This window comes from Notolepis coatsorum (assembly GCF_963971535.1).
Source record: "Notolepis coatsorum genome assembly, chromosome: 7".
Taxonomy (NCBI): Eukaryota; Metazoa; Chordata; class Actinopteri; order Aulopiformes; family Paralepididae; genus Notolepis; species Notolepis coatsorum.
The window spans coordinates 48,750,962-48,763,415 of record NC_140171.1 but is presented as its reverse complement, the minus strand read 5'-3'; the positions used below and the strand labels follow the sequence as shown (position 1 = coordinate 48,763,415).

Here is a 12,454-nt window from a genome sequence, read left to right as displayed (position 1 = left end):
CAAGTTTTGAACTCCTGGGCCCAGGTGATCGGGGTTATCCACTGAAGCCATAGTTAATGACTCTGAACGACCCACACAGGAGCACAAGAGCCATTTAGAACGCAGTTGGCCTGCTTGTTTGGCACGGGAAGGGGGGGCAGACGCAGAACACCCACCTCCAAGCGTGATTAAATATTGTTTCAAATAAAAAGCTAAATACTATTATTCTGTGTGTCATGTTTCCAAATAAGATTGTTCACAACGGAAAATGCTGTATACGTTAAATTGGTTGGTTAGACCTCCGTGATCAGTGAAGCTTCTCATAGTTCGCTTAGTCTTTCGATTATTTCACATAGGGGGTGTTTCATTACCATATATGGTTAATTAGGGGTGTGTGCATACAATGTAATGGGGAGGGGTAAAAACTTGAGTGAGTTGGTGAGGAAGATTTGTTTGTCTTGTTGCAATACAGAAAGTGTTGCTTTATCTAAAAAATAAAAAACAATGGTTTGTATTTGCGCATTTCCAAATTGTACCAAGAAAATGTTGAGCCACACTTTGTTGGATAGGGACACGGTGAAAGAAAATGGATGAAAACACACAAAAACACTTTGTAATTTTGACAAATCAGCATGGCTTTGGCATGGATTGATTGCTTAGATCGCTAGCATGGCAAATGCAAATATATTAGTCGTCTGCCCCATTGTTCTGACCAGGATTACGTAATTTTTTGCCTCCTTGATGTGTGCGCAAACCGAGTCTGACGTGGACTAAATAAACCTAGTCTATTTCAACACAGTTCATCCAGGCCTAGTCTAAATAACTTCAGTTCTCCATAGAGGTTACCATTATCAAGGAGTTTCTAATCCAGTTTTGAATCCAACATATTTAAAAATTCCAACACTTCTGGGTAAGCCAATATATTTTCTGAAATATATTTTGGGGATGCACTGCAATACAATAAAACCACAATGTGAAGTACAGTAGTGTGCATTTGCTCAAGGTTCTTCATACATAGCAAATGATGCTATGGCCTAATAAAGACAGGACAGGTAGTGATAGTAAGACGGGATCTCCCACCTCTTTACGATGAGTACCATGTCTTAGCGTGTCAGACGACAAACCTTCCCGCCTGGCTGTAAATTGATCATCTCCTGGTTAGGGATGTACACACCACAGCTATCTGTAGGAACCTCTGACAGATAAACTTTAGTGTAAAACCCTGCCAATTCACACACTGGCCTGGGCTATATACACACCAGAGGGGTGGGTGTGTGTATGTGTGTGTGTGTGTGTGTGTGTGTTACAGTGAGTCAGGGTGTTTTGTGTATGGGTGTGAAAAACCTAACCCCCCCCCCCCCCCCCTTGATCTCCCCTCTTTGGCCTATAGCGGCTAATGCTAACCGCTAACGTGCAGCAGATGTCAAGCTTCTCCGTGATGCTCTGGGGGTATCGGCTAACGTGACACTAATTATAGCTACTTCACAGCACGGAATGTCTCTGGGGCTACACGGGCCCTGGTGCTGGGGGGGACGTACCTTGACAGGATAATAAAAGCAGAGAGAGTACTTTTGAAGACATTGCATTTACATTTAAAATTGGACATCTACTAATCCTCTCATATGTAGTCAATCTTCCGTCCAAATAAGGGAGTCCAATCCTGGCTTCATCTGTGGTTCACGCATGCTCTTTACCTTGAACCAGGTCTTCCTATATACAGTATGGCTCTTAAAAATAGGCTAGTTAGCAAAGCATATAATCCACGTCACTTTACCTCTCCCCCTACATAGACAAGATTACTGGTAAATGGCAAAGTAAAACACTGTTCATTTTCACCATAGGCGTTTTTTTTATGCATTGAGAGGTGTATGGTAGACGTGTTGTTTATAGTCAACTGAGTAGAAATAACATGACACACAGGTTAATAGTTCTATTGTCAACTGTTAAGAGTAGAAATTATTTGGGGAATTGTTACCCACTGTCTATTTAGTTTAATTTTGAATCCCAGGTGTCATAAAACCTGTCAGACACTGAAGACGTGTTGGGAGTGGAGTCATCCAGCGTCTCTAGAAAGGGTTTATTTTGGGTGCCGGTTTGCCCTTTTCACACTGGGATTACCTAGTGCTGAGGCGTCGCTGGATCGCAGTGTGGGTGAAGAGGTATTCTAAAAAGGTGTCAGATCCTGGGCATCTGTGTAATAATGAAACCATGCCAGTTTCCACTGCTGCTAAGTCCTCTGTCCCATGTGTGAAGCCCCTCTCAGAAATGGCTGTGTAGTTTACGGTATTAATGCACACACGTACATACTGATGACCCCTTAATCCACATAGTGACCCCTGTAGGGCTTTAGACATGTGATTCTACTCCTTGCCTGGCGCCCCAACACGCACACACACACACACACATGCATGCATGTTCTGTAAACATCCAGCAAACCCTTTTTAAATGTTCACAGTCAGAAGATCATGTAGCTCTATGATGGAGCTTTGCTTGTTTCATGAAAGTCACATGTCTATATGATGGAGCTTTGCTTGTTTCATGAAGGTCACATGGCTCTAAGATGGAGCTTTGCTTGTTTCATGAAAGTCACATGTCTCTAAGATGGAGCTTTGCTTGTTTCATGAAGGTCACATGGCTCTAAGATGGAGCTTTGCTTGTTTCATGAATGTCCCATGGCTCTATGATGGAGCTTTCCTTATTTTAGAACAGTGCATTTTCAGACATTTTGCTTAAGAACTGTGACAGAGAGAACAAGAGCTGTTAATGAGAGAAATACTGACACCCTGGCGTGTGTGTCTGTGTGTGCATAGTTTAGTGTGTGCATGCGTTGTTCCCATTACGTACGTGTGTGTGCACCCACCTGGCAGCACAGGACTCAGACCATGCGGGACTCTGCTGGGGGAGATGCCTCTGACTATACAGTCAAACAAGAAGCTGATCTGCTCCCCTTCAGAACAGGACAAGAAGAACACACCTGTCCCTAGGGGGGGGGGGGTGAGAGAGAGAGAGAGAGAGAGAGAGAAAGAGAGAGAGAGAGAGACATAACAGTGGGGTTTATAAAAAAAATAAAAACGATATGTATATATATTGTACAGTATATATATATAAACATAGAACAAAAAGTTCGGAAATTTGTGTTTGGTCGATTATTTCTCTGTTGTAACAATGCTTCTTGACAATACATTTTATACCGTTGGAAAGTCTGTTTATGTCCCTTTTAAATGGGGCCCCATTTGTTAGGAACATGCATTTGTGGGATGAGCAGCACAGCTGAGTATGTGGGTTGTGCCCATGAATAATTTGCCAAATCGTATTCAAACAGCTTATTCTGCCTTTGCTATTGACTCTTGTTTGGTGTCGTTTGGTGGATTGGATGATTGAAGTCTATCAGTAACAAGGAAGAAACAAGACTTATTGGCAATTTTACAATTTATTCATTTAACAAACAGTCAGGAGCCTCAGTAGTAGTGTGGTCACACACTGCTGTGGGATGGCATTCCACTCCACAACCAGGATTTGTCGCAAGTCAGCCAACGTGGTTGTGTTTGTCACCCTAGCACGAACAGCACGCCCAAGCTGATCCCACAAGTGTTCAATTGGGTTGAGGTCAGGACTGTTGGCAGGCCATTCCATTCTCTATACTCCCAAATTCTGGAGGTAGTCTCTGATAAACCCGCTTTGTGGGGGCGAGCGTTGTCATCTTGAAGGATGGAGTTCGGTCCCAGACTGGAGATATGGGATTGCCACTGGTAGGGGGTAGGTGCGGGAAAGTGACCATAGCTCAGCGTACGAAGGTCCGATCGAGGTCCATAATTTGAGGAGGTGCCAGGCTGTTGTGGCGGTATATGGTTCATCCACACGCTACTGAGGCTCCTGACTGTTTGTTAAATGAATACATTTAAAATTTTAAATAACAATAAAATTGCCAATATGTCTTGTTTCTTCCTTGTTACTGATAGACTTCAATCATCCAATCCACCAAACAAGAGTCAATAGCAACAGCAGAATAAGCCGTTTGAATCCGATTTGGCAAATCTTTCATGGGCGCAACCCACATACTCCGCTGTGCATGTTCCTTCCAAATGGGGCACCATTTAAAAAGGGAAATAAACAGGCTTTTCAACGGTATAAAATGTATTGTTAAGAAGCATTGTTACAGACAGAGAAATTATCTACCAAACACAAATTTGTTCTATGTTTATATATATATATATCTCGATGTCTTTCGATTTTTTATTTGATATATAAAATAGAAAATCAAAAGACATAGATTTCAGAGAGAAAGTTGTTAGTTAGTTAGTTGTTAGTTGTGGTTAGGCTAGTTAGAAATAATACACCTTGGATCTGTAAGGGAATTGAGGACCTTTTGTATAACAAGAAAATTGCTTTCAAGGAAGGCAATTTTGATGCAGTAAGGGACATTTGAAAATAACAAGCAAAGATACAAGCAGAACTTGGCAACAGCAATTTAAGGACCACCTGGAAGGGAATGAAAACAATGGAGGCTACAAACTTTTATTAATCTGCACTCGACACTATATCCAGCCTCACTTACTTGCTTATTTACCTTTTTAAACTTGATTTAACATTGTTGGTTAGTGGACTTTGACAGATCACAGTGCGTGCTGCTTACAGCTCGACTCTTTCACTGGTTTTCCCCAAGGTTGTTCTTTGTCTCCCCTTCTCTACATTATGTGGTCAGCGGTTCTCAAACTACGGGTCGCGACCCAAAGTGGGGTCGTGGGTAGGTGACAGTGGGGTCGTGCATTGGCAAGTAAAAAAAATATGCCTCGTTTTATAAACATACTGTAGTGCTGTAATTATATTTTCTAATAAATATGCATGATCAAGTTCAACAACGTGTGCTTTTATTTTGATATTCTTTAATTCCATGTTGAAATTACGCAATACATTAAGTGTGGGCCCAAAAACAAATCTAAATAAAATGGGGTCGTGGTATAAAAATGTTTGAGAACCCCTGATGTATATCAATGACTGTCAGAGCACTCGTGAAAATAGGTACATTATGAAATTTGCTGATGATTCTGTGATTGTTAGCCTTCTTCAGCGGCAGGAACACGGATCACGCACCCGTGGTGTAAATGTGGCTAAAACCAAGGATATGATTGTTGATTTTAGTACGTCATCATGCAGTCCCACTATGACTGTGTTTTGAACCAGATGCTGTTCCTGGTTAGGGATGTACACACCACAGCTATCTGTAGGAATCTGACAGACACAAACTTTAGTGTAAAACCCTGCCAATTCACACACTGGCCTGGGCTATATAAAAATTAACTATTTGAATGTGTGTGCAACCATGATGACACAATGTATATGTGTGTATATAACCTTCTGTATGATATCATGGCATGGCATGGCAACCTTGTCCAACCAAAATAAACTCAACAGCCTTGACAGAGTGGCAAGTAAATTTATTGGAGTAAGTCAGGCTCAGCTTACTGACATCCACCATCAACAGGTTCTCATGAAGGCCAATGATATTTCTGATTGTTCTGATCGTCACCCCCTGCAGAGGGAGTTTGAGTTATTGCCATCAGGCTGATGTTTCAGGAGCCTGAGGGAAGGACTAAGAGACTTAAGACGTGTCAGGAGCCTGAGGGAAGGACTAAGAGACTTAAGACGTTTCAGGAGCCTGAGGGAAGGACTAAGAGACTTAAGATGTTTCAGGAGCCTGAGGGAAGGACTAAGAGACTTAAGACGTGTCAGGAGCCTGAGGGAAGGACTAAGAGACGTTTCAGGAGCCTGAGGGAAGGACTAAGAGACTTAAGACGTTTCAGGAGCCTGAGGGAAGGACTAAGAGACGAAAGGCATCCTTTGTTCCAGTAGCCATTGGTCTGCTGAACTCTCAACATAAGCTATGATCTGTTGCGTCTACATTTTACTTACAGTAGCCATTATCTAGTTTCTGCACTTTACTTAGTCATTATCTACAGATTATGCACTTTACTTAGCCATTATCTATTGCTTCTGCAATTTACTTTACAATATAACTAGTGGGACGTTCTTTGTATGGTCTGATTTGTATTGTTGTTTTTATTATTTCATTGATTGTGGACTGCTTGCTTATCATGGCTGCAAACCTAAGTCCCCTGGGTGGAACAGTAAAACTGAGGAGAATAAACCCTCAAGCTCACATAGAGGTAGGAGTTTGAAAAGAAAACACAAGACAACCAACACACACACACACACACACACACACACACACACATGTACACGCACACACACAAACACAAAATACAGAGCCCTTGAAAAAACATCCATATAATAAATCCATACTCACACCTTTGTGAAAAAAGAATGGGTATACAAGACGGTGGTCTTTGGGAGAATGATAAATCAGAAGAGCAGCTCTGGACTGCTAACGTCAGAGTCAGCCTTGAGTCCTCAGTCATCAGTGTTTAAATGTTGACATAACTAATCTACAGATGTCAAGATTACTGGCTTTAATTAGCACAGACTTCAAGTCCAGAAGCAGTTTGCCAACTTTGCCTTGTAAAAGAGAAGATAGAAAAGGTATAACTTTTTAACACTTTAGTATTTATGTCATAATGATACAAATGCATTCAGTCGCAGACTCAATTTCACAAAATGTCACCTTGCAAGGTTGTGAGGAGGATGGCATCACGGTATTAAGCCTGGATACGCTATGATGACAGTCATCTCAACAGGAGAAGATGCCACCAGCACGAAAATACCTCAAAGGAATACAAATGTGCTGAAATAGGCCATTTTCATTCATTTCAGCTAGCAATTCCCTCTTGGTCATTTCCTGACAAATCAATGGCTGTAAAAAACTGACTATATAGCTGAGATTAGGTACACACAGTATAAAGAACCCTGAATAGACTGAACTGTCTCAGATCACCCCCAGGCATCTATGTGGGACTTTTCAGTCTTTTCTTTTTCTAATCAACACATCACTTGTCGGCTCTGTGATGATACTAACATGTCGACCCATTTTCAATGTAGCTCAAACACGGCCCGCTGTTTCCCAGCGAATAAGTCGACAAGGAAGGATTACACCTCTTGGCTGACTCCGATTAGGGAAGCTGTACAGAGATTGAATATCCGCCCCCAAAACCCAGACAAAGGTAGTGATACCAAAGAAATCTGAAATTGAATCTGAAGTTGTTTGCGTGACACATGACGGTATCACCGCAGAGCTTCAGCAGCACAAGACTACGGCTGGTTGGATTGAAAATGTGCGGATATCCAGTCGTCGCCGAATAGTCACTTCGTTATCGTGGATTTGTGGACAAAGATCAAAGAACCTGTCCCCAGGCTTTCGGCAGCTAGGTGAGCCAGGTGAAGGGGGTGTAGGATGTCCTTCGCTAATGAGGGAAACAATAGCAAATGGCAGCCGAGGAGTCCAGTTCTTTTGGCACCCTCCGGAAAGAAGCAGCTCTCCCCGCTCACATTAGCAGGGTGATGCATGAGGAGTGAGGACTACTTGCTTCCTGGGCTGGAATGTTCCTAGAGCGTACAGCCCCGTTGAGTGATCTGAACACTCATGTATTGTTTAGTCTACACGGCCACTTCTCCGCTCAGATAAATGTGACTGTATTTTTCCATTTGTCTTGTTCCAGGTCTCATCGTGTTAACCGCCTGGTGTATCAAGGCCTAAAGGACTTACTCACCCTGTCAAGGACCAACATTAAATTAACCATTTATTATTAAATAAAGCAGATTTATTACGCCAGTAATCTCACACATGACACCAAACTGGCTTGTATACATAACATTACATTTTTCTTTCTTTTTTTAAGGCCTTGATATTTAAATGTTCATAGATTCACTGAGGTGTATTTAATACTATCATAATGACATCACACATTCCAACTCTTTAACTCAATAACTTTCTCCAAATAGATTTTGCACGAGACAGTTCATCGTTTTGGTATACAGTATGTCTAAGCATAATAAATCTGCTTTGAGTATTCCTTTAAGCACACTTTCTCACCCTGCCAATTTCTCTGCTCTTCACTGGTTCACAGAAAGCTTTGCATAATTCTGTATTTAATAAACCAAATAAATACTACACCGCTTTGAAGCAACAAATGCACACTGCTTCCTAGAATACATTAGTGTGTGTGTGTGTGTGTGTGTGTGTGTGTGTGTGTGTGTGTGTGTGTGTGTGTGTGTGTGTGTGTGTGTGTGTGTGTGTGTGTGTAGTGGGGATCAGGGGATGTTAGCTGGAAATGTATTTTACCAAGTCAGCAGGCTTGACATCCAACTAACCTCTGGTTCATAATTACCTGTGTGTGTGTGTGTGTGTGTGTGTGTGTGTGTGTGTAGTGGGGATCAGGGGATGTTAGCTGGAAATGTATTTGACCAAGTCAGCAGGCTTGACAGCCAACTAACCTCTGGTTCATAATTGCGCGCGTGCGTGTGCGTGTGTGTGTGTGTGTGTGTGTGTGTGTGTGTCTGTCTGTCCAGATGAGGACGTGAGGACCCGATAAGCCAAAGAACATCTGTCCCGCTGGGAGCAACATGCTTCACATAACAGCTTCAGCTCGTTATCACATTGACCCTGAGATACCAAACCTACACACTATAAGGCTACTGGGTGCAACTATACACATACAGTACAAGTGAAAGTGCACGTGTGTGTGTGTGTGTGTGTGTGTGTGTGTGTGTGTGTGTGTGTGTGTGTGTGTGTGTGTGTGTGTGTGTGTGTGTGTGTGTGTGTGTGTGTGTGTGTGTGTGTGCGCGCGCGCACACATGTGGTCCCACCACCGGCCATGGGCCCAGATCCAACATACATCTATCAAGACCTCAGCTCAGCTGATTACAGCCTAGCAGTGGCTTAACACAGAGAGACTGCCCACTATGCCATAGGGCCGGCTGGTTAGCTGCCAGTGTGTGTGTGTGGGACTGTGTGCCAGTGTGTGTGGATGCCAGTGAAAAGCCTGCCAATACGGTGTCATGTCTTCGGCGTCGCTGCCAGACATCCTATCTTGCTATGTGCAGCTGGCTTTTACACTCCACTGTCCGGGGTCCGCAGAGAGGCTGGGCTTGGTTCTCATCCAGCGGATCGCGGACCAGGACCGTTTGGACTGGGCCACAAGCATTTGGCCGCAAAGAAAAAATCCGATCCGCACTTACAACATTCTAAACCTCTGCAATGGTCACATAAACATGTTTTCAGTATTGTTATAAAGATAAACTTCGTAGTCTAGGCGGTCTTGTATGAGACAGTCTGGGAAGGCGTGCACCATATAGAATACATCCACACTCATGTTAGTCTCTCTCTTCTGTCTCCCTCTGCCAAGAGTCTCTACTTTCCCCAAGGCTGCTGGGTAATATGTAGATGATGTGAACGAGGGGGCAGCTATGATAGGCTGTGTGGCCACCAGGGGCTATACGATTGGCTGTCGGAGGCCCAGGAGGGGAGGCTGGTATTTATAGCTGTTGTTCATCAGAGAGATGAAACCAGATACTAGTACGGACCTCACAGTTATTCCTGTAGGAGCCACGGGTCTGCTCATCCCTAGCTAACGCACATACATGCACACAGATGCACACAAACACAGACATAAAAGACACACAAACACACACAATATAAGGCACAGTGGAACTAAAGTTGGCTATTGGATTAGTCGATGGAAGGAGCTTGCTTTGACTGCCAGTCTCATAGTTGGATCGTTGCAGTGGCGGGTGAAAGAGGGGTTATGAAACTAAGGACACGTGGTACGCTGTCGCCTCACAGCAAAAAGGTGCTGGGTTCGATTCCCGCTTGCAGACCAGGTTGCTGGGTTGCCAGGTGGGGTATCTCCCGGGCCTTTCTGTGTGGAGTTTGCATGTTCTCCCTGTGCTCGCAAGGGTTTCCCCTCCAGAAAAAGAGATAAACCCAATGGAAAAACATGCAGAACAGATCGCTAACGCTATTGCATCCCTGATGAAGGCGGACAGGAGCACTTGGATTGGTCCCCGGGTGCAGCCCCACGCCACAACCCGTGTCGGCTCCCGGCTGCCCTTGGGGGGGAAGGACAACGGGATGGGTCAAGCGCAGAGACTAAATGTCATCGGCGACCCCCCAAAAGAAGATGCATGTGTGCGTTTCCTATAGTATGTGTGTCACCAATCACATGTGTGTGTCGCTGCATGACTATGTTACAATGAATAAAGACTTCAAAATTCAGTTGAATCCATCTGGGCTGTGGGGGTGCTGAACGTCTATAGGAACATTCCATCTGGGCTGTGGGGGTGCTGCACGTCTATAGGAACATTCCATCTGGGCTGTGGGGGTGCTGCACATCTATAGGAACATTCCATCTGGGCTGTGGGGGTGCTGCACGTCTATAGGAACATTCCATCTGGGCTGTGGGGGTGCTGCACGTCTATAGGAACATTCCATCTGGGCTGTGGGGGTGCTGCACGTCTATAGGAACATTCCATCTGGGCTGTGGGGGTGCTGCACGTCTATAGGAACATTCCATCTGGGCTGTGGGGGTGCTGCACGTCTATAGGAACATTCCATCAGGGCTGTGGGGGTGCTGCACGTCTATAGGAACATTCCATCTGGGCTGTGGGGGTGCTGCACATCTATAGGAACATTCCATCTGGGCTGTGGGGGTGCTGCACGTCTATAGGAACATTCCATTTGGGCTGTGGGGGTGCTGAATGTAAATTTATTTCATGAACTGCATGGCTTCTCCAAATAAATCATGGTATAGAGCTTATTTTTGTAAATAAATATTAGGCTATTTATTAATTAATACTTTTAATAAAAGATTTAAAATAATTCATCTGCTTTCAGTCAGTTGCCTTATTGTGTGGATAAATTGCCCTAGTAGCGTAAAGTTGCACTATCCAATTTAGCGCAAGAGCCAAATTTAGTCAAGGCATTAAATATATTTGGCTACCTAATACCTCACGATGTCTATCAAGTCTAGTTAAGAAACCTTTCTTTAACTCATTGACTGCCACGCTGTTTTTTCCATCTTTACTCCCTGGCGCCAGCGTTATTGACCATTTTCACGATGTTTGCGGACCCATCGTATATTCTATATTATAGCTATGGAGACAATAGTATGGCTCATTTGACAGGCACTATTTATACTCCAACAGGGACAAAACAGTTTATTTCTACATACCTTCGTTTGTGCACTATACCACGCAAAAACGCTGCGATCATTACAAAAGCATGTTTTATGATGGGGTTCGGTAAAATAGACGTTACCTTTGTCAGCAGGTACTCCACTCTCGCTCCAAGTGTCTTCGATCAGAACAGGATCAATACATATATGAATAATCCGTTTTGTCTTCTTCTAATATCCAATCGTTCGCTCTGGGCGATCGCCATTGTCGAACGTTAGTTGGCTGTACTGCTCACTGCTGCTCTCCCTAGTTGCGTTGGCTTTCAGAAACGAGGGCACTTCTGAGAGGGGCACTTCACCGAAAAACAACGATTTATTTTACACATAATCTCACACATATCCCAAGGCTCTAAACAGTTTTGCACAGATTAATTTAGTTGACAGTTATTGAGAGTTTGAATATCTCCTCCTGTGATGTCATCAGAGGACACTGAGTCCTTGTGTTGTGTTAATTACAGCCCAATGAAATGATGTAGATGAAAAAGTAGCAATTGTAGGAGCCATTCTTGAGTTATTTAATCTTTGAGTTTGTATCATGCAATTATTTGAATTATGAAAATGCTTATGGATTACGAAATATGAAAACGAAAACTGATAATTTGATTGACAAGTCATGATATTATTTACACTGATTATCTTATTGTAACTATTCTTATGATTTGAAACTATGTGCACTTTCCCTTTAAAGAGACCTACCTGAGCTATCCACCTGTGTAGTTTACCTTGATAAGGGGTGGTGGCTTGCGTGGGAGACGTGGACCGGGAAGGCAAACAGTTTTTGTACCGCACGCACAGACGCACTGCACGCAACGCACGCATGTATTAGATATACGAGTTTTGTTTGTTTTGCTTATGAGAAATAAATGATTGATTCATTGTGACAGCCAAAGGATGGATCAGAATCTTTATTATGTGCGCGTAGACTAAAGCTATCCCCGGAGTGGAAGTGGCAAATACGAATTACAAAATTGTTTGTAAATAGCCACTATATTAAGTACAAAAACTCCTGCTGATATTAAAGTATTTCGCCTGAAAGAAGAGGACTTCAACAAGGACACGTTCGCTTCACCCAGGACCCAGGGAGAAAGAGGATCCCACAACAACAACATCTACAAGATACTGCGCGGTCGTGAGTAACGTTGCATTGCGCAACACATGGGGAGGATCCCGCGGGGATAATATGAACTTGAATGACTTAATCTTGGATCTGACGTCATTGTGGAAGGGCTACCGGGAGGTGGCTCTGATTCAATTACTCTCCGCTGTGGATACACTTGTTTGACCATAGCGCACGGACTGTGTTTCATTGTGTTTCACAAAGCATAATAACAAACACCGAAGCTTCTTTGCGC

At 43.4% G+C, this 12,454-nt stretch overlaps 1 protein-coding gene across 5 annotated transcripts in view; it reads right to left on the bottom strand.

The window, feature by feature from the left end:
* Positions 1-12,454, bottom strand: part of dok7b (docking protein 7b) — an 86,662-nt gene that overhangs the window by 53,478 nt on the left and 20,730 nt on the right. For all 5 annotated transcript variants that reach the window (XM_084318646.1, XM_084318647.1, XM_084318650.1 and 2 more), the window contains one exon: positions 2,840-2,959. In XM_084318646.1, the coding sequence (XP_084174772.1) occupies positions 2,840-2,959 (120 nt within the window). The remainder of the gene's footprint in view (positions 1-2,839; positions 2,960-12,454) is intronic.